General features: G+C 42.9%; 1 protein-coding gene across 2 annotated transcripts; it reads right to left on the bottom strand.

The window, feature by feature from the left end:
- Positions 1-1464: 1464 nt before the first annotated feature.
- On the bottom strand, positions 1465-24788 carry TPMT (thiopurine S-methyltransferase). 2 transcript variants are annotated; one of them, XM_037518914.2, is made up of 9 exons: positions 24735-24788; positions 18640-18822; positions 16957-17049; positions 11895-12027; positions 8073-8125; positions 7498-7572; positions 3619-3704; positions 2602-2646; positions 1465-2177 (listed from the first exon to the last, which is right to left on the bottom strand). In XM_037518914.2, the coding sequence occupies exons 2-9, from the start codon at positions 18777-18779 to the stop codon at positions 2065-2067; spliced, it is 738 nt and encodes a 245-aa protein (XP_037374811.1). In that variant the 5' UTR covers positions 18780-18822; positions 24735-24788; the 3' UTR covers positions 1465-2064. The 2 variants fall into 2 exon arrangements, with proteins under 2 accessions (XP_037374811.1, XP_037374810.1); XM_037518913.2 differs by having other exon boundaries at positions 24679-24788.
- Positions 24789-24924: the final 136 nt, after the last annotated feature.

The following is a 24924-nucleotide window of genomic DNA, read 5'->3' on the forward strand; positions in this document are numbered from 1 at the left end:
AGTTTTGAGTTTCGGGCTAATCTCAGGGTGCTTCCCCACAAGCAGGTCCCCATTACCTGCGTGATTCCTCATGCTCTGACCGGGATTCTGGCAAGGTCCCCAGCTTTCATCTTCCCAGCCAGCATTCTGACCATTACCTAATTTCATGACTCACACCCCCGAGACTTGGCTTCCCAAGAAAGTGCAGGATTGGGTGGGGACGAAGCGGGATAGCTGTTCAAGCTTGAATGTTTTGTGCACCGACATCAAAACAAGCTGGAGATACATGCTGGAAATGAGAATCTGGAGATTTAATGTTTCTCAAATTTAGAAATTTTGAGTGTTTCTCAAGGCACCATCCAAATGGTATTTTTCTCCTCTCCTCCCACATGCTGTCCCCAGGACTGTCATCCTTACAGATTCAGGGCTTACGTGACTACTTATTCACTGACATCTGCCTGCGTGTACTCCCAGTGCGGCTGAGAGAGCCTGGGTCAAATAAATTGTGAGCTAGAAGAGTTGTCCCAAGTCCTGTTTGAGCAGGTGGACTAAATCATGGACTGGTGAGCCCTGCCAGATAATTCTGTCCACCACACTGACCATAAGGTGCCTTGATGGACAAAAAGCATCAGACCTGGACTTAACAATCATCTCATAATTGCCGGGAGGGAGAAGGCCAAGAACCGGTATGTGCAATGGCAATGGATCCCATCTGCACATGCCTGGGCATAACCCAGCCCAGAACAAGCTATGACACTGCTCTCTCCCTCCCCACCTCATGCACTTCCCTTTAAATATCTCCTTCTAACTCCTTTCCAGGAGCCAGGAGGCTAACGATCCTCCCCAGCACTAGGGCCTCCTCATGCGTGGGTCTCTAGTAAAGCCTTGTCTGATTCAACTACACTTAGTATTCGCTGGGGAATTCTTTCCTAGCGTGCAGAGTCAGGACCTGGAATAACAGCCTTATCACATGATACTGCCACGAGAATCTGAGAATTCTTGGCATAGGACTCTGACTTCTGGCATCAGTGAATCTGACTCCTGTAGCACTTTCAAGAATATTTATATTTGCTGCAGGTCTCTAATAACAGCAGGAAGATTAAATACTTGTGTACTGCCATATACTAGAAAATTATGTAGCTAGTTGTTAAAGCATCTTGTTTTCAGTCCTCCCTGGTGGCCAAGGGTTGTTAAGTCTCACTATGGCCTGAGTTAGATCCTGGGCCAGGGAGCTACCCACATGGCGCAGCAGACCCTCCTGACTCGCCCGCTGCTCCCCTCAGCAGTGTGTTTCAGTCAGTCTGCCTGTTCTGTCCCCTACTCTGTCTCTGGTGAATCCTCTCACCTCCCCACACCTCTGGCCTACACCCCAGTTCTTGTGTGCATAAATAATTGAATCTTTAAAAAAATTAAAAAATAAACAAGATTCAATTAGGAACAACAAAAACTTGCCAAACTCAGATTTAAAAACTTTTAAAAATTTATTTTTACAGCGTTTGGGAAAAACATTTTTGGTTCTACAAAGGTTACTTTGTTGATTTAATCTTTACATTTGTTTCTTGATTCTATTCCATATATAATTACACAAGGAGGCAAAATGTGAAGACAGGTTAGGATTTGAGAATAGGGTATATGAGCAAAGCTAGTATTTTATATAATTTCTTGGGCCACTTTATTTTATCTTGATCATTGTTAAAATATTCTATTCCCTTAATGGATCCAAATTTCATAGAGAATGCCAATGTTTTTACATCTGTTATATTTTTTATTATACACATTATACTTTTGTTTTTTAATTATATGAGTAATACAAGTAATTTTTAATTATATAAGTAATCCTTCAGCTGACACTGAAGGATTCTTGCAATCTGTAATAGATCACACAGGTAAAATCTCCCATCCCCTCTCATTTCCAAAGCTAACTTTATCATTTATATGTGATTTTTTTTCTAAAATTATGCATTTTTGAGCAAAGATCTGTGGTGAACAATTTGTGAACAATTTTTCCAAAAGACATCCATTATATTTTCATTCTTTAATACATTTTAGTTGCTCAAAAACATGTTGCTATTTCTTGCTTGTATCTCACTTTTCTGTAAGTAGATATAAATTTTCAAAAAGGTAATCAATCCCCCATCTTTTATATTTTTCTTCAAAAATATCAACCTTTTCCAGACAATGAATATTGCACATTGAGCCTGAAACGGGAAGAAAGGGTAATGGATTTAACTTTTGTGAAGAATACAATCAGGCGTTCTAAAAACACATCAAAAGACTTAAAAACAGTGTACAGAATATTTTCCTTCTCTTTTACTGAAAATGGGCATGTACTAAGGGCAACATATCTAAATTCTAAATTATTGTTATCACTATATTTCCTAAGAGTTAAACTTCTTTGAATTCTCTAAGTAGAATTCAAAGGTCTTTAACATGAGCCCATCACTACCTCAAAAGGCATATTTCAGAAATGGGTCATTTTTTTTTTTTTTTAAGGATAAAATAGTCGTCAATGAAATGGTTTCTGACTTTTAAACTTCACCCATATCCAGATACTAACAGATTTTGCTAACAGCTCCTAACTGTGAGGTTGACTTTAACTTCCAACACTCGTCCATAACTTACCAAACAATCTCTGAATTTCAGCGTCTGGAATATAAAATGGTGGCCCTGCATGAGAGAGAAATATGGTCAAGCATTCTTTCTATAGATCGAATTCTAAATCTCTAAAGAAATAAATTCTCAGGGTTCACCCTGACCTTATTTCCAATGACCTAGGTATATAACTAAATTATCCAAATGGGTGAAGGCTGCCCTGAGTCTCCTTCAAGCTCCACTGATTTCTGTTTTCAACTAACTGTCCCAGACTTAGTTGTAGACTAATCTTGTAACAAGTGTTTAAGATCTGATGTACTCCAACAGATAAAAAAAAAATTTTTTTTTAAAGTGAATGAGTATAAAACAAGGCACTTTTAAAAAACGTCCATTGAAAATCAAAAAGAGTATTTTCACCAATATAAAGTTTGTGTGTTTGGTTTTCTTCTGGAAAATAAAAGTTCAATCATGAAAAAGGTTGAGCTTTAATGTTCAAGCACATTAAAATGTGTCCAGAAGAATCATCACCTTTACAAATTCAAAACAAAGAGAGTTATAAAAGAATGTAACAAATGAAGCACAGAATTCAGAAATTAAAAAACAGCAGGAGTTTAGAGATTTCCTTCACTCCACCTTCCTGCCCTGGCTCATTTCTCACCCCATACTCTAATGCTAAAATAGGAGGCACCTGCCCAACACACAGATATGCTATAACATAGCAAGGAAACCAAATCTCCTGCCCCCTAATCCAGGAGATGTTCCTCCTAATCCAGGGTTTATGAAATTCCTCTTATATCCACATTATCCATTTTTCTCCCTCTTCGACAGCTTGAGCTGTGAATGGGAATGGAACAGGAGAAAACAAATCCAGAGGAGGAGAAAAAAACACTTTAGTTTCCACTAGCAAAAATACCTCAAACAAACAAAAACAAACTTATCATGATGTATAGAAGCAATGTAATGAGATAAATTACAAGAAACTAATGTTACCGATGTCCAGAATTAAGTCAGTACACGAGACAACTAGGAAAAAAAAAACCACTTTACCTGCATATTTCGTTGGATCATAAGAAAGAACAGACAATAGGTAGCGAGCCCCTTTCTCCATGAGGGACAGCATGATATCTGTGTAGCTAAAAAGAACGCAAAAAAACGGTTATGTTTCTCTGCAAAAGTAAAGCCTGCAGGAGCCTTCCTGGTGGTGCAAGGAGTTAAGTCTCAGCAATATGAAGCAATCGGCAGCCACTGCAGCATGAGTTTGATCACCGGCCAGGGAGCTACCCACACGGTGCAGCAGACCTCTCCTCTCTCACCTGCTGTTCCTCTCAGTAGTGTATTTCAGTAGATCTGCCTGTTCTGCTCCCCACTCTGTCTCTAGTAAATCCTCTTACCCTCCCGCCCCTGTACCTCTGGCCTGTACCCCAATTTTTGTATACATAAATAAATCCTTAAATAAAAGATAAAGACTGCAAGGGGAGGAGCAGGGTGGCAAACCAGGACTCACTGTCAATTCATTATTGAGCTTGATTCTAAGAATGGTAGGATGTTAATTCTCACCCTAAAAACCAGAAAAGGGATGGGGAGTTTCCAGCCTAAGCTGGGAAGAAGTGAAGTTGGGGATCAAAATGAGACTTCCAGAGCCCACCCAACTGGAAGACGAAGACCACTGTGAACCCAGGCCCTGCCGCACTGGTGGCCCAGATCAGGCAAGGTATCAACATTGCCTGGCACCTGCTGCAAGATGAGAGGCTGGAGTTCCAGCCAGACTCAGTAGGATGCTGCAGTTAACAAACATCTGGGGTGGCTGAGACTCCCCAGGAACACACAATCCTTTTCCCTATGAAGCTGGAGAGACAAGACTAACGAACAGGCAAAAGCTCAAGGCAGAACGAATGTCTGCCAAGCCTGCTGCAGGCCGCGAATGCCCTAGGAACAATCCTTACTCCAGAGACCTTGGCAAGCAGGTGACTTGGCTTCCCAGTCAAGTCTAGGACCATCAGTCTTCCGGGAAGAGCCAGGGCTGGGCCCCTGTAGAGCCAGAAGTTTCCCAAGTCTCTTATCTCCACTGAGTTAAGAGACCCCCCCGCCCCACAAAGGGCTTGCTAGTTAGTAGCTGTTGGGCACTGTGGCTACTGCTCTGTCCTGCTGTGGGAGGGTGGAGCTGAGGAGTGCCCTGAGCAGGTCAGCTAGCGAGGAGCAGAAATCGAGTAATGGAGGAAACTGAGTGGTGTGGACAGGAGGATAGAGACATATACAGGGAGGTAGAGACCATGAGATACAGACAGATGGACAGTCTGCCCAGCTTTGAGGGAGGAGTCTGGCTTCTAGGCGCACCAGTTTCTCCAGGGTCTTCTGTCCTGCACCCTGTTAGGAGCTCAGTGAGAAATTGGGGAGGCTGTCCAGAATGGGGATTAGGAATGTGAGCTCTGCCCAGCACCTGAGCGCAAATGCCAGCTCCTCCACTTACTGGCTACATGGGCTGGACAAACACTAAGCCTCTGCATGCCTTAGTTTCCTCATCTGTAAAGTGGGGTGAAGACTAGTAATCATTTCACAGGCTGCTGCGAGGATCCAGTGAATTAACACAGGTAAAATGCCTGGTACCTGGCAAGCACTCAGAATTAGCTACTGTGATTCTTTCAGCCTCCTTGACATAAACCTCCCTAACTAGAGCTGGCTTGAGTGGATCGCTCTTTCTTGAAAGCAAAGTTTTGAGTAGAAATTTTTATTTTGAAAACTTTCTGCTTTTTCTCAAGAAGTAGAAGGAACTTGCTGTCCTTCTCAGACTGGTTTGGTAGGGCTTTCCAGACTGGTGACCTTTATTCTTCTTGGAATGTCAACTTTCAATCGGTTTCCAAAAATTCAGTAAGACAACTGTATGTGGCACTGGCTTATGTCAGACGCGAGATACAATAGTCACAGAAGCTGGTGAGCAATTGAGAGACGCCCAGTACTGACAAGTACAGATAAAGCATTGACTAAGCACTTAATAAATAACAAAGACCAACATGTTATCAGGGTTGCTTGGGGTGGTGAACTGCCCCATGATTGGGGAGCAGAGGAAAGAGTAAGTTTGGGGCACTATGAAGGGCATAGAGTCTGTGGCTAAGCTGGAATTGGATTCCCTAAGTCAGAGATCTGGAAGGGGCCTCACTAGTCTTTGTCAATCATGAATTAAGCAGTTTGGAGACCACCTGAATGGGCTTTATATCTAGAACAGAGGAAGTGGTGGTGGCTGGCTGGAAACAAACAATATATTTCCTTTGCTTTGAGTCCACTTTGCTGTCATTCATTTATTCAACAAATATTTTTAAGTTCCTACTATGCGCTGAATATCTAATATGCCATATGGTGGAGAAATAACCTATATGTGGTCTGTCTGAATGCTAGTTTCTGGACTTCCAGCTTGCTACCTACTGTGGATTCTATCCATGCAAACCAAAATCCCCCAGAGAACTAACCTCAAAGAGGAGTAGCATCTCAAAGACTTGGGAAACACCCATGATGTCAGATATTTAGTGGAATTGAGTCTTACTACACAAATGCGATGTTTAATGGAGACAAATCAATCGATAAAGAATACTCATGTCACAAGAAATGCAAAGCAAACAATGGAAATGTGATATGGATATTTGGGAGAATATAAAATATGATCATGCCAAATGATGGAATATAAAAAATGATCATGCCAAATACCATGGATGATTTGTTCAGTTTTTCCCCCAACATCTGGTATAGTATATATTTAGAACATAGTAGGAGCTTAACTCATATTTGCTGGATAACTGAACAAAAGTAACAAGAGAACTGAAATGACCATTCAAGGAACAAATGTAAGAGAGAAAAGCAAAGATGGACTTTCAGGCATTTCAGGAAGGTTCTAGAAAAGCGATGCAGGAGTGGTGAACAGAAAGAGAAAGGAAAACAGGAGCATGAATTATCACCAAAGGAAAGTGTATTAAAAAGATAAGGCAAGGTCTAACGAAGAGATTAGAAATAAGCCTTATTCAAAAAACAATTTTAAAGCAAAAGTGTTATTTCATAGATGTGTAGTCCAGCCTTTTTTTTTTTTTTTTTTTGCAATGTGTTTAGCTGTCTCCAACCAGCTCAGTAATTCACTCTCATGTGCTATATCCAAGGATGTGAATCTGAATTGGAAAGATAGGAGGGTGTCATTTTACACAGGATGGGCTCATATTCTCATTTTATTTTCTAATGAGATTAAATACAACAAGAATGATCACCAAAAGGTCAATAATAAAATTACTAATAAGAGCTACTATCCTAACAGCGATCTAGGGTTAATGGGCACTTTCCACACATATTATTCCCCCTATTTCCCCCGAGGACACTGTGAAATAGTCCAATACGGGATTCACCAGTATGGACTTTGCAGCCAAACTCTGTGGTCTTGGAAGTCTAATCTATCACACACTGGCTGCTTACCTTTGGATGAGACACCTAATCTCTTTGACCTCAAGTTTCTCAGCTGTATAATGGGGATAATGACTCTTTATACCTCACGGGGTTGTTTTGTGGATTAAATGTGTTGATTCACATAAAGTATTTCAAACAATGCTTAGCACATGACAAGTGCCTGGTAGGTGTTATCTGGTAATATTTTGGATGTGGTGATGGTGAAATAAACAGAGATATCACAATTTCGCAGCGATAAACTCAGACTTGGGGAAGTCTGTACTTTGATGAGGGCAACACAGCCTACAAGTGATGGAGCCACAAGCTTTTCAACCAGGTCCAAACCCTATGCTTCTGTGACAAAGATGGTATTGGATTTGGGTCTTCTAAGTCCACAAATAACAAGCTACTTCCAACTTGAAAAAGTTTAGCTAATTTTCTGGGGCCCAGGAAAAGGGCAATCAGAAGGTTTAAAAAGTCAACATAAATTAAAGAAACCAAATTACTAACCGTTGGTGATCTCCTGGGTTGATAGCGACTAATGCTGCTCTATCCCAAATCCTGTCAAACTTGCCAATATTTGCTCTACCAGAGAGAGAAAGGGAACAAAGCAAAACACTTTATGCAAGGAATATTAAGTCTTTGTCAAAACAAAGCATTCCCCACAGTGCACGCTGGCCCTTCAGCACCTGCAAACAAAGGGGACACATTTCGGCTCTTCCTTGGGGTCAGTAAGGACAGGTAGATGTGGGAGCTACCCAAGGACTTCCAGGAGATAAGCTCTCACTTCCTTGCACATCTAGAAATCCATTTCTGTTACTGAGTCAGGTAAGAAGTTCTGCCTTGTTCTCCCTCCCTCTTCATACCTGGCCAAGGTCATCATAATATTTCCCAGTTGGAATCTCTCCAAGGACAAGTGTGTTATCAAGTGTGCAGACATACCAGCTGCAGTGATAAGTCAAATAACTGCAGAACTGAGACCCCAATCAATGGTTCGTGGGTGCTGCAGATGGATGGGAGTGGTGCAAAGATCTTCACCCCCAAGCCCAGCATTGCCCAAAGTGCAGAATAGTATTCAGTCCTACCTGGGAAGATCAAACAGGCTGCAACAGTACAACAAAATGTTCCCTGAAGAACTCTGTAATTTTAAGAAAAAAAAATACTTTGTTAGGAGCTTCAGGAACAATCACAGGGAAAAAGGTGGGAGGTGGGAGGAAGACAGAGCAAAGATAACGTGGTGGAGACAAGGTGTGGTTTAACATGAAGAACATAATTTTATGCACTTTAATGGCACCTTGTTATTTTTTTTTTCAAATTTTCTTTTTTTTTTTAGATTTATTTATTTTATACAAGAGCTGGGGTACAGGCCAGAGGCATGGGAGGGTGAGAGGATTCACCAGAGACAGAGTGGGGAACAGAACAGGCAGACTGACTGAAATACACTGCTGAGGGGAGCAGTAGACGAGACAGGAGAGGTCTGCCGTGACATGTGGGAATCTCCCTGGCTGGGCGGGAATCGAACCCGCGCTGCAGAGGCTGCGGACAGCTTCACAGCGCTGTGCTCAACCCGCTGCGCCACCGGGGATGCCCCATACCTTGTTATTTTTTAACCTCTATGGGTTCTTTTGGATCAACACAAAGAGGTAAATCAAAGAGAGGGTAACCCTGAAGATGAGTAGCTATTATTCATTTCAGAGCTTATTGAATTTTAGCGTGATTACTTCAGCAGACACCTCCATTACGACTTTGCTGAAGATAATTTCACAGGTCAACCAGTTACCAGGCAGGCTGATGGAGAGGGCGCAGAGGGTTGAAGGTTATTTGAGAGAAGTGCAGTGAGCCGCATTCATTTACTAATGGACATTCATTTCCTGAGAGCCTGGAGACAGGACTGTGCCTGCCTCTACACTATGCACATGAACTCGACACAGTGAGGAGTCAGGTGGAGCAGAGAGGTGTGGGGTCCCGGAATGGTGTGTACTGACTGCTCTGGTCACGCGCCCCAGAACTGTGGATACATTGAGAACCTGCAGGAGCTTCCCGGGAGCATCAGGAAAGACCAAACAAGAAAGGGCATCGGAGGCATCGCAGGGGGACAGCAGGGACGCAGTCTGGGGGTTACATGACGTGGACTCTGTCATGTCCAGAGACTGTGGGGGGACATCTGCCTGTGGGAACAGGGGTGAAGGGCAAGGTTGGAAGATAGGTCAGGACATGAAACTGTTGGACTTTATTCTGAAATGAGGCGACAGAGGGATATAGAGAGAGGAGGGAGGATCTTCGAGGACCAGCCTGGAAGTGCTGTGAAGGGGTGGGCAGTGTGGGAAGAAAAGCCAGTGAATTCGGCTGCCTGGTCTGGGCACACGCTGCAGAGGAGAATCAATGGGGAGCTTTAAAGCCACTCTGGAGAATTTTAGTTACCTGGTGAAGGGTGAGCCTCAGCCCTGGAAATTTTAAAAGATCCACAGATGATTTCAAGTGAGGTACCAGTGCTCCATTAAGCAATCTGGAAGCAGGACTGGCCTCTTTGTCTGAGAGGTGATTTAAACTCCAGTCTTGCAGGTGATTTGAGAATGCGTTGGAGAATGCATTTGGAATGCTTCAAAATAAAGTGCTACCCGGACTCTTGCTGATGAGCAATTAATTGCAATATTTAGAAGATGTGGCACTTTGGTAGAGACGGATGAGACAAGTGGACAATGACCACAGCCTGTGTGTCAAGAGGACCCAGACCCTGCAACCCCCAGAGTCACCCTCCCATCCCCTACTCAGGATCAAGCAGAAAAGCCAAATCTTCTCCTCAAAGCAATCCCATAAGACGCCCCACTCCCAGCCAGTGCACCTCCAGCTGCCCAGTCCAGGCACACCTGAAACCTGCCTGCTTTTCGTGACAAAGTTTTCCACTGCCCTGGCCAGCTTCACTCCACTGCTTAATGGAAGTGGCTGGTTCCCTCTTAGTAAATGTTTTCCGCTTGTTCTCATTGCAGAGGTCTTTTTTTTTTAATTTTTTAAAAGATTTATTTATCTATGCATACAAAAACCAGGGAGTAAGCAAGAGGTGTGAGGGGTGAGAGGATCCACCAGAGACAGAGTAGGGAGCAGAACAGGCAGATCTACTGAAATACACTGCTGAGGGGAGCAGCGGGCGAGTCAGGAGAGGTCTGCCAGGCCATGGGGGTTGCTCCCTGGCTGGGGATTGGACTCGTGCTGCAGTGGCTGGCGACAGCCCGACAGCACTGTCTTCTTTAACCCCAATGCCACCAGGGAGGCCCTCATTGGGTTGGTCTTGATTTCCACATTTTACCCCAAGTTTGTGAAGCAGTTCTGTGCGATCATTCTGGTCAGAAAATGAAGGAAACTCCCAAAGCTCTCATCTCCAGCCCAAACCCCATCCTGTGCCTCGGAGACATAAAACCAGCTCTCCTTGTCATTCCCCTGGTCTCTCAAACACATCCTCTTCTGGATAAAACTCAACGTCTCTGTGCTTCAACTTGCTTCTCTTTTATTCTCTAGCATCCCCACTCAGTTAACTGCTAAATCCTGCCAACTTGACATCTAAGCATTGCTTTTTTTTTAAATTTTTTATTTTATTTATTTATTTATACAAGCACTGGGTACAGTCAGAAGCGCGGGAGGGTGAGAGAATTCACCAGAGCCAGAGCAGCGGGGAGCAGAGCAGGCAGAAGGACCGAAGTACACTGCTGAGGGGAGCAGAGGGCGGCAGGAGAGGTCTGCGCGCCATGTGGGACCCTCCTCCGGTGGCCGGGGAGCAGCCGGGGATCGAACCGGCGCTGCAGAGGCTGCAGGCAGCTTCACAGCCCAGCGCTCAACCGCTGCACCACCAGGGGAGGCCCTAAGCATTGCTCTAAGTTACCCGTTCCACTAAAGGCCACATCACTTTTCTAGAACTTCAAGATGGCTTTCCTGGACCACTGTTCATAGCCTCCTCTCTGGTCTTCCTGCCTGCAGGCTACTTCCCTTCAAATTTTCCTCCTCTCAGGTCACAGGGATGGTTTTTCTCAAAAGAAAATCTGGGCCTTCCTAAGGTTAAGTCCCCAGGCGTAAGTCCCAGCACTATTACTGCTATCGCCTGGGTTCAATCCCCGGCCAGGGACCTGACCCACATGGAGCAGCAGACCTCTCCTGTCTTGCCCGCTGCTCCCCTCAGCAGTGTGTTTCAGTAGATCCACCTGTTCTGCTCCCCACTCTGGCTCTGGTGAATCTTCTTCACCCACCCCCACCCCACTGGCATGTACCCCAGTTCTTCTACACAAAAGTAAATTAAAAAAATTTTTTTAAATAAAATAAAATCTGACCATGTCATGCTTCCACTTAAAACCCTACTGGAGAGCAGGCTGCAGTGCCTGAGAACATGGACTTGACTCCTGTCTCTTCCAGCCCCATCCGTCACCGTGCTTCAGAAAGCACCTCCAGGCTGGGTTAGGTAACTCTCCTTTCTGTTCCCTTAATACCCCATGTCATTACATTAGATATGTGTATGACCAACTGCATTTGCTGTTTCTCTTTGCTCCTGAGCTGGGAGATTCTTTAGAATGGGAATTGTTTTTGTATCTTCCATGCCTTATGCAGGGTGGGGCAAAAGACAGGTTCTCAGAAATGCCTTTTGGAAGTAGAAACCAAACAAACCAAAACCAGAAACATGAGTATAGACAGGCTTTGACCTCAGCTTTTATATACATTTATCCCTCACCACCCAGGCAGCCAGTTAGCCTCTATCTTTAAGCCCTACCTCCTCACATGTGTCTGTAACATCCATTATGTGAATCTGGTGATAAATCAGATTTGCAAATCATCTCACGCTTGTATAGTATCCTCACTTACTCACACTGAGAAAAACTGCTACTGTGGAGGTATGGAAATAACTATTTACCAAAAACACAACAAACCTTGAATAGTTTGGCTCCAGGAATTTCCATGACTGGCTCTTCCGAGTAAGTAAGATTCTGCTCTGTAAAAAATTCCCGTATTCCAAGTTCACTGATTTCTACACCAACGACACTGTGTCCTTGATCTGCAAACCTGCATAAAATCATATATTTACACTTAAAATATTACATCAAATATTGTACTAGACAAAAGAGTACTTCAACAAACCCACATTTTCCTTAATTTTAGGAGCTCTATAGGAATTCAGGTTCAAAGGATTTCATAAAACATGTAAGAAGCACATTTGTATATTCTCACTATTTATGTTATATGGAATTTGGAAAAACTGATTTATGTGACTAGCAAAAATTTAAAATTTAGAAAATTATAACTTAAGATATTGATTTACTACAAATAGTCTTGATTAGAAGAATTTCCCATTTAAAAGCATGTTATGGATTAGAAATTATTTTCAAGTTCTCAGAATTGGCTCTGTCCATTTAAAACTTGCTGTAATGATGAAAACCTCTATGTCTGTGTTTTCCAATACAACAGCCACAAACCACATTGGCTGTTGAGGTCTTGAGACATGGCAAGTGTGACTTAGTTTAGATTTAGCTAGCAGATGTGACTCACAGCTACTGTACTAGAGAACACTCTAGAATATTAGTGTCAGTTCTATAATAATCTTATCACTGCCGTTTACTGATAAGAAACACCACACAGAAATTTCTTTTATTACCATATGCAAACAGTCTTTCCCTGGTAAGCTTTATAATTATGGAATTCACTGTCTAGACATCCTGGATTCCAGAGAAAAAAGTACTCTAGGCACAATAATGATTTTATGTGAAATTAAATAAACACATAGTCAGTTCTGCTACCATGTACCGTATACCTTCCTAAAAATCATGCAAAAAAAAAAAATCATGAAGCTTGTGGGGAAAATGGGATGGGACCCAACATTAAAACTTTTTATCACATCACAAAGGAAAAAGACAGGAACTTTAGAATGGGTGGCACAGTCTTATGTGTTATGAAATGTCTAAAAACTGCCATGTGGGGGTGATGGAATCTTAGAAAAGTTTAGGATGGGGAAACAGATATTATCTAAAAAAATTTTTTAAATGATGAATGTTAAAGTAAAAAAATAAAAATAAAATAAATTAAAAAAATAAAATGCAAAAAAAAAGTAGAAAAAGAAAAAGAAAAGTTTAGGATGGGAGGTCTCACAAGGACAGACACCAGAGGTGGGGGTAGGGATGATCAATGAATCTTGTCCTAAACCTGGCCATGGAAGGTTCCAGGAACCTAAGGGGTGGTCAGAAAAGACCACCTCCCTGGTGGCACAACGGGTTACGACGCACTGTGAAGCTATCCGCAGCCACTGCAGAACGTGTTGGAGCCCCAGCCAGGGAGTGACCCAGCTGGCGCAGCAGACTTAACTTGTCTTGCCTGCTGCTCCCCTCAGCAGTGTATTTCACCCAGTCTGCCTCTTCTGTTCCCCACTCTGTGTCTGGTGAATCCTCTCACCCCCCACACCTCTGGCCTGTACCCCAGTTCTTGTATGTACACATAAATAAATCTTTAAAAAAATATAGAAAAGATTATCAGCCAGAGGTGGGGGCAGAGAGGATTATTGTTCTTCGAAGACCAACCCAAAGGGATACTTTCCACAATAATTCCATCAAAGTACACTATAAAAGAATACCCTTTGTCCTGGCAAAATGCAGCTTTTATCTTTTAAGACCGCCTGCCTGTGTCTATGCAGGCATCTCTATTTCCTTGTTCTCCTTTCTCCAGTAAACTTACTGTATGTTGTTGCGCAGGAATGTCACTGAATTCTTTCTCAGAAGGACCCAACAACCCCTTGCACCAAACTCCATCAGGGGCATTGGAAGGGTGGCATCTGGGAAGCATTGTGAAGTGATGGGATTCAAATGGAAAGTTCTAGCACTAGCTGTGTGGATGGGAGTGGCTTGCAGCAATCAGGGTGAACTGAGGTACTGCGGATCATGGCTGAGGTGTGTGCATTGTGTTCTGTCTACTCAGACACAGCTTGGTTGACCTGACAGAGTTTAGCTTTCACTGCATGCTCCTGCAGGTGAAATCCCACATCAGCAAATGTGAAATTCAAGTCGCGCTCAAATTGTTCTGTGACCTATGGACGGAGTGTAAAGAGCACTCATATTTCAACACCAGACATATAGCACAGCTGACTGGACCTCTCACCTGTGTGAGACCATATACTTTCTGTGGCCAGAACATCAACTGTGTATAGTTTTAAAATGAAACATGAGTAAATTGTCTTTTGTATTTCCTAGGGAAGTTTGTAAACTGACATATGGGGAAAATTTGAAAATTCTCCATGCATTTTTTCAAGTTATGAAATATAAACAGAAATGTTGTCTGAATTATAAGGATTTTTATTGCATTCTCTTGTGTTATCATTATTAAATTTAAAAACTAAGCCTCCATTCCTTGCCCAGCTGGCAAATTTGGGCAGCTTGAATGGATAAAAGGAATGAAACTTGGACATTAGCTGACCCAAACAGCTGATGATCCTTTATACTAATTCAGATCATCAGTCAGGACACACCCAAGACCAGTCACCCTAGGGGACCCTCATCTTCTGTGAAGCAGGACCCTCCTGCCCACCCTCTGTAGACCCCTCCTGTCCCACCTGCTGCCCCTCAGGAGTATATTTCAAAAAATCCACCTGTTCTGCTCACCACTCTGTCTCTGGTGAATTCTTTCACTCCTGTGCCTCTGGAATATTCCCAATTCTCCCCTACGACACTCTCACCATATAGAAAATTAAGCATAAAGAAAGAAAAGAAAATGAAGCATAGTTTACTATAGACAGCACAGGCTGGATTATATTAAAATGTTGCTGTTAGAAAAAAAAAACAAACCTAAGAAAATGTCTTAAACACTTATCCTCAATGCTTTGGGGCTGCTAGTTTATCGAGTCACATGTGGTATCTCTATAGATCTCAGTATGCAGATTAATTACAGAAATGAAAAATCCTCACCTATGATAATTTATGTGCAATTCTTGCTTACTTTTGGTATTTTTATTACAAATGACTCGAGGCCCAAAATATTCAACGATCACATTTAACTGGCTGTTTTCATCATACCTTTTTCTAATCTTATCTCAAAAACTGCACTAGATTGTTCTTGCTTGTAACATGGCGATAAGACACTCTGTCTCTAGAGATAAAACAATTTCCTTGCAGGTTAAAATAGCTCTCTCTTCTGGTTCAGTGAATTGGGTAAGGTTGAGGTTTAATAATATAGTTTAAAGAGTCTCACTTTCATGGCCATACTGGAATTTGAAACTATAGCAGTCATTTCACCAATGCGCTCAGCTGTAAGATGAGCAGAATACGTGGGCTGGCTGAAAAAAATGTCACTATCTCTACTTGAAAATCAACCCAAATTCATACATGTTCTATAGGTCAGCCACTTTTATTTAGTATATATAGGGGACAGAGCATTTTTTTTAAAGATTTATTTATACAAGCACTAGGTACAGTCAGAAGCACAGGAGGGTGAGAGAATTCACCAGAGCCAGAGCGGGGAGCAGAGCAGGCAGAAGGACCGAAGTACACTGCTGAGGGGAGCAGCGGGCGGCAGGAGAGGTCTGCGCGCCATGTGGGACCCTCCTCCAGTGGCCGGGGAGCAGCCGGGGATCGAACCGGCGCTGCAGAGGCTGTGGGCAGTTTCGCAACCCAGCGCTCAACCGATGCGCCATCGGGGAGGCCCAGGGGACAGAGCATTTTTAAGCTACTCCAATTTTTGTTTACTAACCTTTCTTCCAGCTTAATGATGAAACTTCTCAATATACAAGTTTATAAATTAACTTTGGTATGTATGACAATAACCACAGAGTTCTGCAGAGAAAATGATTGCTAGGTTTATGACCTACTGCAATCCATATATGGTAGTCTGTTAATTAAAGTGAATTCTTTTCACAGAATTATTTATAAGAAATACTTTCTTCATCACTGGTTTTATAACAATGACTTATGATAAAATCTCTTCTGTGTATGGAGAGGGAAGTTGAGCTGAACTGTAGACTATATACATTGTCTTGTTAAAAGTTATGCTATGTTGAATTTTTCTGTCCACCTCTATTGCAAATATCTAAAAATTACTTTAGCTAAATTTCTTTTTTTTTTAAAGATTTATTTATTCATTCATTCATTCATTCAAGCACTGGGTACAGTCAGAAGCACGGGAGGGTGAGAGAATTCACCAGAGCTAGAGCGGGGAGCAGAGCAGGCAAAGGACCGAAGTACACTGCTGAGGGGAGCAGCGGGCGGCAGGAGAGGTCTGCGCGCCATGTGGGACCCTCTCCGGTGGCCGGGGAGCAGCGGGGATCGAACCGGGGCTGCAGAGGCCGTGGGCAGCTTCGCAACCCAGCGCTCAACCACTGCGCCACCGGGGAGGCCCTACTTTAGCTAAATTTCTAAACCACCTTCAAAAACTAAACCTTGCACAAGGCTCTAGTTGAAACAGGTTAAGGCTGGCTCCCTTGCCCTCCCAATCACACTTTGGTTCTAAACCAATTCTTTTTCTTTGAAGCTCAAAATAGAAAGATTAGGTCACTTCCCTGTTTCTGTTCATAACTGTCTTTAATTATATACCCATCAATAATAGTCTATTAAAAATAAAGCATCCTTGTGCATCTCTGGGTGATAGAATTTTTTAACCTCTGATTCGTTAAACATTCACTGGGGCCTCCCAGGTGGTGCAAGGGGTTAAGTCTCAGCTCTATCAAGCTATCCCCAGCCACTGTGGCATGAGTTCGATCCCTGGCCAGGGAGCTACCCACATGGCACAGCAGACCTCTCCTGTCTCGCCCACTGCTCCCCTCAGCGGTGTATTTCTGTCAATCTGCCTGTTCTGCTCCCCACTGTCTCTGGTGAATCCTCTCACCTCCACACCTCTGGCCTGTACCCCAGTTCTTGTATGCCTAAATTAATTAAAATAAATATTTAAAAATAAATATTCACCCACCCAGAGTATTTATCATCAAGAAAAGAAAGTATGTTAATACTTATCTGCTCATACCATTTCATCTCAACTGCTTTTCCACAAAGAGGAAAAAATACCCTCAGTCCATTCTTGCCTTCAAGAAAAGTATCCAAATACTTCTTTAATAGCCTGGGGAGAAAAAAAAAATGTTGATTTTAATGAGTCCAATGCATAGAGGAAGGACTACCCTTGTATGATGCTTAGTACTTTTCATGCATTATGTCACTTAATATTGCAACAACTTTATGAAATATTATTATAATCCCTTTACATACGAAGACACAATAAGGTTAAGTAACTTGCTCGGTCAGAGAAGCAGTGAGAGGCTAATCTGACTTAAACCAGGGGCTTTCTTGAGTAGTAAGTAAAGCCAAAAAATTAGATTTTTTTCCCTTTGGCTGCTATGTTTTAAAAATTCTTTGTTAATTTTCTAAATGTTCTGTGTATGTGTGCACATGTGTGTACACACACGTGTGCAATGTAGGGAAACCTTTGGACTGGACCCGGTGAATTATTCAACATTCATTTGATGCTGTGTTCTCTAGATGAGTTCCAGGTCTCACAAGTGGCTCTGAAAAGTTAGATTCTTTTTTTTTATATATAGATTTTATTTATTTCTTTTTGCATAGAAGAGCTGGGGTATAGGTCAGAAGTGTGGGAGTCACCAGAGAGAGTGGGGAACAGAACAGGCAGACTGACTGAAATACACTGCTGAGGGGAGCAGCGGTCAAGACAGGAGAGGTCTGCTGTGCCATGTGGGTCACCTCCCTGGCCAGGTATTGAACTCGTGCCACAGTAAGACTTACCCCCTTCTAAGGCCATCTACCTGACAGAGAAATCCCACGCAAAGGCTCCGGGATGATGGCTCACTCCCACTCAGTGTACAAATTCAATAATGTTAATGTCCCATGGGAAGTGGGACTAGCTGCCTGGAACAAGGATCATGTGTCATGACCACACTGCCTAGCACAGGCCCTGATTTATTGTTGCTTCCATCAAGTCTGCTACTTCTAATCCACTGCTCACTATCCTAGCTCATTCATGAATTTCTCTCAACTTCTCTCCTGCCCCCCAATAGACAATACAACTGCTATTGCAAAGCCAAGTCAGAATAATATCCCTTTTTGGGCCTCCCTGGTGGCACAGGCGGTTGAGCGCTGCATTGTAAAGCTGTCCACAGCCTTTGCAGTGCTGGTTCAATCTTCGGCCGCCGGCGAGGGTCCCACATGGTGCAGCAGACCTCTCCTGTCTCGCCCGCTGCTCCCCTCAGCAGTGTATTTCATCGTCTGCCTGTTCTGTTCCCCACTCTGTCTCTGGTGAATCCTCTCACCCTCCCACGGATCTGGCTTGTACCCTGGTTCTTACATAAATAAATAAATCTTAAAAAAAAAAAGAAGAAGAATATCTCTTTTCACTTTGGAGGTGTGAGGAACAATATTACCAAGTACCTGCTGGATCTATAAGCATATGTAACCAATATACAGGTGCTACAGGGGATTTTTTTTTTTTAAGACACATTTCATAAATCTTAGATGGCACCAGCTGTAAGTCACATCATGATGTGTACTCCAGGGGAAGAAATGACACTGCCAGCTGAACTGTTATAGGCCACAACTCTGATGCCAGAGGTGCTAACATGTGAGCAACTGAAAACACGCATCTTAAAATCAGTCAGATAATGAGAGACCATATCTCTGTTATAGATCAAATATTTCTTACTGATTTCCTTGTTCTTGATGAAATGCAATGTTGCGGTTCACCCACTTTTGTTGCCATTCTTCCAGAGTTAGCGCTTGGTGTTTCTGCACCTCATTGTCAGGGTACTCTTGAATATCAAGTAAAGTTTTTGCATCAGCCATAGTTTCAGAGACAACTTTGCCTACAAGTAGATCTCTTCAATACCTAAACAGAAAATATTTGCAATGTTGTCATTAAAGGCATTGTGATCGCATTGATGAAGGAAATGAAGACCTAGTATCCTTAGCTGTATGGTTATTAAAAAATATTTCAACATCCAAGTACAAGCTGTATTAAAAAAAATACCTTTCAGGGCCTCCATGGTGGCTCAAGGGGTTTAGACGCAACCTATGAAGCTAACTGCAGCCACCGCAGCATGAGTTCAATTCCCAGCCAGGGAGCAACCCACATGGCGCAGCAGACCTCTCCTGTCTCGCCCGCTGCTCCCCTCAACAGTGTATTTCAGTCAGTCTGCCTGTTCTGTTCCCCACTCTGTCTCTGGTGGATCCTCTCGCCCTCCTGCGCATCTGGCCTGTACCCCTGTTCTTGCACAAATAAATAAATCTTTAAAAAAATAACTTTCATTGAGTCTGGTGGTAGAGTCATACCTCATATTCCACATTAGGAAAGATCAGTAAATAAACTGAATTATATCTTAACTTTATAGTAGTAGGGTTTCAGTTTTTCAAAAAGGAGAGGACAAAAAATAAATATTTCCCATGTTGTAACTTTTGTAAGCTTAGAATTTTTTCTAGCACCTCACTCTAATTTTTAAAACTTCTTTTAAAATTTACTTCTTTTTAGAATCAATGTTATGGTGCGCACGATTTAAAGAGTTCGACAGTTACGAAAATAGCAGTCCCGATTTCCAATCTGAATCTTGAAATTTGACTCTTATCTACCAATGGCAGCCTTGTTTTGTGTCTTCTTGATTATTCATTGTTAGGTACATCTAGAGGAAAAAAAGTGTTTAGCTCTCTTTCAGCTTCCCAACACATACACCACAATCACACACAGACACGTAGACACACACACACACACACACACACACATTCTCATTTTTCCTATCTTTCCAACCTAGTCATAGCACTTTTTTTAAATATTTATTTTTTTTAATACAAGAACCAGGGTACAGGCCAGATGCGTGGGAGGGTGAGAGGACTCACCAGAGACAGAGCGGGGAACAGGACAGCCAGACTGATGAAATACACTGTTGAGGGGAGCAGCGGGCGAGACAGGAGAGGTCTGCTGTGCCATGTTGGTTGCTCTGAGGCCGGCGGGGATCGAACCGGCACTTCAGAGGCTGCGGACAGCTTCACAGTACGGCACTCAACTAACTGCCTGTGCCACCAGGGAGGCCCCATAGCACATTTTTGATTAAATATTTGGGGGGACATGATTAGGTAAATGCTATTCACAGATAGCCACACAGTTTTCTATGATTACTTTTCCTTTTCTGTACAATTTTCGTACTTTGCAGTTAATAATGTTCATTTTTAGATATATAAAATTTCTATGTGCCTGTTAAACTGTAAACTCTGACAATTGTCCTACTCTCCTATAAATAAATTCTTAGTCTTTCTTTTTGATAGGATTCTTTTTTGTTTTTAAAGATTTATTTATTTACGCATACAAGAACTGGGGTGTAGGGCCTCCCCTGATGGCGAAGCGGTTGAGCGTTGGGTTGCGAAGCTGCCCGCAGCCTCTGCAGCACTGGTTCTATCCCTGGGCACCGGGGGAGGGTCCCAAATGGCGCGCAGACCCCTCCTGCCGTCCGCTGCTCCCCTCAGCAGTGTATTTCGTCAGTCTGCCTGTTCTGCTCCCCGCTCTGGCTCTGGTGAATCCTCTCACCCTCCCGCGCTTCTGACTGTACCCAGTGCTTGTATAAATAAATAAATAAATAAATAAATAAATAAATAAATAAATCTTTTAAAAAAGAGTAATTAAAAAAAAAGAACTGGGGTGTAAGCCAGGGGTGTAGGGGGTGAGAGAATTCACCAGAGACAGAGTGGGGAGCAGAACAGCAGATCTACTGAAATACACTGCTGAGGGGAGCAGTGTAGGGATCGAACTCGGTGCTGCAGTGGTTGGTGACAGCTTGAGAGCGCTGTGTCTTTAACCCCAGGGCCATGGGGGAGGCCCCCTCTAGTTGTTAGGATTTTCTGGACATCACCATGCAGGAAAGACTGTCTGGAGCCTCTGACCTGGATGCCCTCATGCCTGCTAGACAGTCAGCATTCTGGAGTGTCTCTAGATCATCATCCTGGAGATTTCCCTCTTGACTTTTGATGAATCTCTCATATTAATTTTTTGTGGTTACCATCCATATCCACTCCCCCACTGAGCATAACTTCCAGCAGCTTTCTGAGAAAAAAATTTTGTCACTTTGCATGTACATAATGTCTTTACACTATTCCCCATCCTTGATGTATACATTTGTTAGCTACAGAATTCTTGATTAGAAAACATTTTCTTTCGGGCCTCCCTGGTGGCGCAGCGGTTGAGTGCTGGGTTGCGAAGCTGCCCGCAGCCTCTGCAGCGCTGGTTCAATCCCCGGCCACCGGAGAAGGGTCCTACATGGCGCGCAGACCTCTCCTGCCGCCCGCTGCTCCCCTCAGCAGGGTATTTTATCAGTCTGCCTGTTCTGTACCCTGCTCTGGCTCTGGTGAATCCTCTCACCCTCCTGCGCTTCTTACTGTACCCAGTGCCTGTATAAATAATAAATAAATAAATCTTAAAAAAAAAAAAAAGAAAACATTTCTTTCACAATTTAGAAGGAATCATTCCACCGCCTTCTAGCTTTCAGAGTTACTGTTTAAGTTCATACACACTCCAATCTTGATATTTTCTACGTGACTGATATTTCTCTCTCTCCTTAAAGCTATTTGACCCTAGTTTTTGAAACTTCATAATTCTTTGCCGTAGTTGTCATCTATTTTCATGCATTTGGCTGAGTTCTTTTAAACTAGAAGCTCAACTGGAGTCTTTTCTTAGATTCTCAGCATCCAACTAAAAGATACAGAGAAGGAAGGGATCTTATGGGAGGTTTAGGGGCCAGGTAGGCCTACTAGGCCTGTCCATATTCCATCTGCCAGGGCTAAATCACATATTCCAACTTAACTGCAGGGGAGACTGGGAAACGTGGTTTATCTGATTGCTCAGTGGGAAAAAGAAAAAGGTTTGGTGGACAGATGACATTATGTTTGACACCTCCAGCACATGAAGTTTACATCAAATGCTTTCGCCATTAAATTGGACACTAAACTGATCAAACATTCCATCTTAAAGAAGTATTTGTTTATACAAACATTCCTATATTAAACTGCAAAAATTATTCCCCCATCTTTACTATCCTTTAATTCTGGAAAAATTTTTGAATTATTCAGATGCTTCTCTTTTTGTTCTGCTTCTCTTGCTGGGGCTCCTTTTATTTGGCTGTAGAGCCTTTTGTCTGGTATTGTATACTTCTCATATTTCTTCCATTTTCCATCTCTTTAAATTTTTTTGCCATATATTCTATGGGGCTGCCTTCATTTTTATCTCTCTCTCTTTGCAATTGCTATTTTTTCTCCTCTGATATTTAGTCTTTAATTTTCAAGAGTTCCTTTTTGTTCTCTGGTGTTCTTTTTATATTATTTTGTTCTTATTTCATGGACAGAATGGCTATATTCTTTTATTTACCTGCGTCATCTATGACAAGTTTTTTCTGTTAGTTTATCCTGTTCGCAACCTTTCAAACTAGTGACTTTCCTCAAATGTTTAGCAACTCTTATCTATTCTCATTTAGAGGGGTATCAAAAGCTGTCATGGTTCAAGTGGGACTTTTGGACTTACACCCTTCACTATGGGATCGAAGCAGGCTTCATGTGGAAACTTAGATTTTATCTCTGTTTTCTTTGCACAGAGAAGTTTTCCAAGATAAACTTGGTTGTACATAAACATTCCTATATTAAACTGCAAAAATTAAAGGAGCAAGTCCCTCATTTCCTGAGTTCAATGAATCCCTATATTCTCAGTAAGGTACTACCACCACCCTACCCTCCAGTTCAGAGATTCTTTACTCTACCTTCCCTGATATATAAACCCTTAGAGTCTACTGCTGTGGTGAGGGTAGATACGTCCTAGTTTGTTTGTTTTTTGTTTAAGATTTATTTAATTATATTACAAGAACTGGGGTACAGGCCAGATTCGCGGGAGGGTGAGAGGATTCACCAGAGACAGAGTGGGGAACAGAACAGGCAGATCTACTGAAATACACTGCTGAGGGGAGCAGCGGGTGAGACAGCAGAGTTCTGCTGTGCCATGTGGGTATCTCCCTGGCCAGGGATTAAACTCACATGGCAGAGGCTGTGGACAGCTTCACATCACTGCGATCAACCCTTTGTGACACCAGGGAGGCCCAATCCTCCTAGTTTTAACCACACCCTTCTACCTCTTGGAGGTAACTAGTGCTGTTATTTTGAGTGTTGGAGGATTCTATATGCAAAGAGAATTGTTCATTACATTTCCACATTGCCAGCTTAGAATTTAGCTTTCTTCAGTCTACAAAATCAATTCCCACTTAAGCACCTCCTTTCTAGATTTCAAAATATTATTGCTCTCGTCTACTATCCTCTCCTTACCCTAGTGGTTTATGACTTTTAAAAAAACTCTGCTTTTCTTGTTTTGGTGGGATTTCCAGAGGGAGCACAAAAAGGAGATGCATAGATTCAATATCGTAGCTCTACTTCACAAGTTCGGATTTTCAAATGCTACTCTTACAGATTTGTTTTTGCATGGGAAAATGCACACATTGAATTGAAGAAAAGGGATGTAACTGTAACTATAATCATAGCTATATAATTATATTTCAGATGCCTTATATTACATATATATACTATAATGAAGGATGTAAAAGTAACTCAAACCCATCTGAAAGTATGAGGAAAATGCTATTTTTCAGTGTCAACTTTGCAATATTCAGGACAATATAACACAACAATAATTTTAACATTCCCTTTGAATCATTAGTGAAACTAATGATTTGGTGGGTCAAATTTAATGATTTATCTGTGAGAATAGCACACATCACATAGAAGCAGATATGTCAGGAAAAGCTCCCTTCAGATCAAAATTTGGGCTTCAGTATGCTTAGGATTTAAGAAGACATCTCTCTCAGAATTAGGAACATAAATTCCCTTCTCAGCACACATTTGTTAAGAAATGTATTTTGTGGGGCCTCCCCCGTGGCGCAGCAGGTTGACCACAGCGCTGTGAAGCTGACCACAGCCTCTGCAGTGCGGGTTCAATTCCCCGCCGGCCAGGGAGCTACCCACATGGCGCAACAGACTTCTCCTGTCTCACCCGCTGCTCCCTCATCAGTGTATTTCAGTTGGTTGAGTTCTGCTCCCCGCTCTGTCTCTGGTGAATCCTGTCACCCTCCTGTGCCTCTGGCCTGTACCCCAGCTCTTGTATAAATAAAAAATTAAAAAAAAATCTTTAAAAAAAAAGAAATGCATTTTGCAAGATTTATGTTGGATACAGAAAAGCAAGAGATTTGCAGTTTTCCCATCTACATTTTCATCATGAAAACCTTGGAACCTGAACATGAACCTGCATAAAGCAATTCTCTACTTGAAACAAAAGGGAAGCATAATTTTGTCATAGAGGCAGGGCAACCTGGAATTGTACAGCTCTCTCCCTCTCACACACACACGAAATAAAGTAACATTGCTAATTGAAGTTAATCACTTCTACTGCCTATTCTGCTCCCCAGTCTGTCTCTGGTGAATCCTCTCACCCCCCGCATCTCTGGCCTGTACCCCAGTTCTTGCATGCATAAATAAATAAATCTTTAAAAAAATCACTAATGCACAACACTGCTTTGGAGTCATTTTAAACACAAACTCAGAAAGGTCACTCACTGCCGGCCACATTACTCCCAGTTCCCTTTCGTTCCTGAGCCCCGTTGCAGGGCGCGGATCGCTGGGCTGCCCAAGCTTGCAGGGCGCCCCATTCCAGCTCCCTGTTGCAAGCTCCTACCTGGCAAATCGTGCCGCTTCTCACGCGCACCCCTCTCTTTGCGCGGGACGGCCTACCTGGAGCGCTGCACGCCGCTGGTTCTGGGGCCGCCCCGGATTATCCCGGCCGGGACCAGGCGCCCCGCCTCCGCCCCGCGCCCCGCCTCCGCAGCCCGTCCCCGCGCCCCGCCTGATTCCCAGGCCCGCCTCCGCCCCAAGCCCCACCCCTCCACAAGCCCCGCCCCTCCCAAGATGGCCCCTCCCCGTG

Source organism: Talpa occidentalis, unplaced genomic scaffold (genome assembly GCF_014898055.3).
Source record: "Talpa occidentalis isolate TD23 unplaced genomic scaffold, MPIMG_talOcc4v2.1 talOcc4.2, whole genome shotgun sequence".
Lineage (NCBI taxonomy): Eukaryota > Metazoa > Chordata > Mammalia > Eulipotyphla > Talpidae > Talpa > Talpa occidentalis.

Bases quoted from the DNA above. Each gene is read 5' to 3' on its own strand.
- TPMT (XM_037518914.2), bottom strand. From the start codon at position 18,779: ATGGCTGATGCAAAAACTTTACTTGATATTCAAGAGTACCCTGACAAT. The intron at 17,050-18,639 runs GTAAGAAATATT...TTTTCTCCCCAG, and splicing joins CATCAAGAACAAGGAAATCA to GCTATTAAAGAAGTATTTGG. The intron at 2,178-2,601 runs GTAAGTTATGGA...TTCCCGTTTCAG, and splicing joins TGAAATTCAGAGATTGTTTG to GCTCAATGTGCAATATTCAT.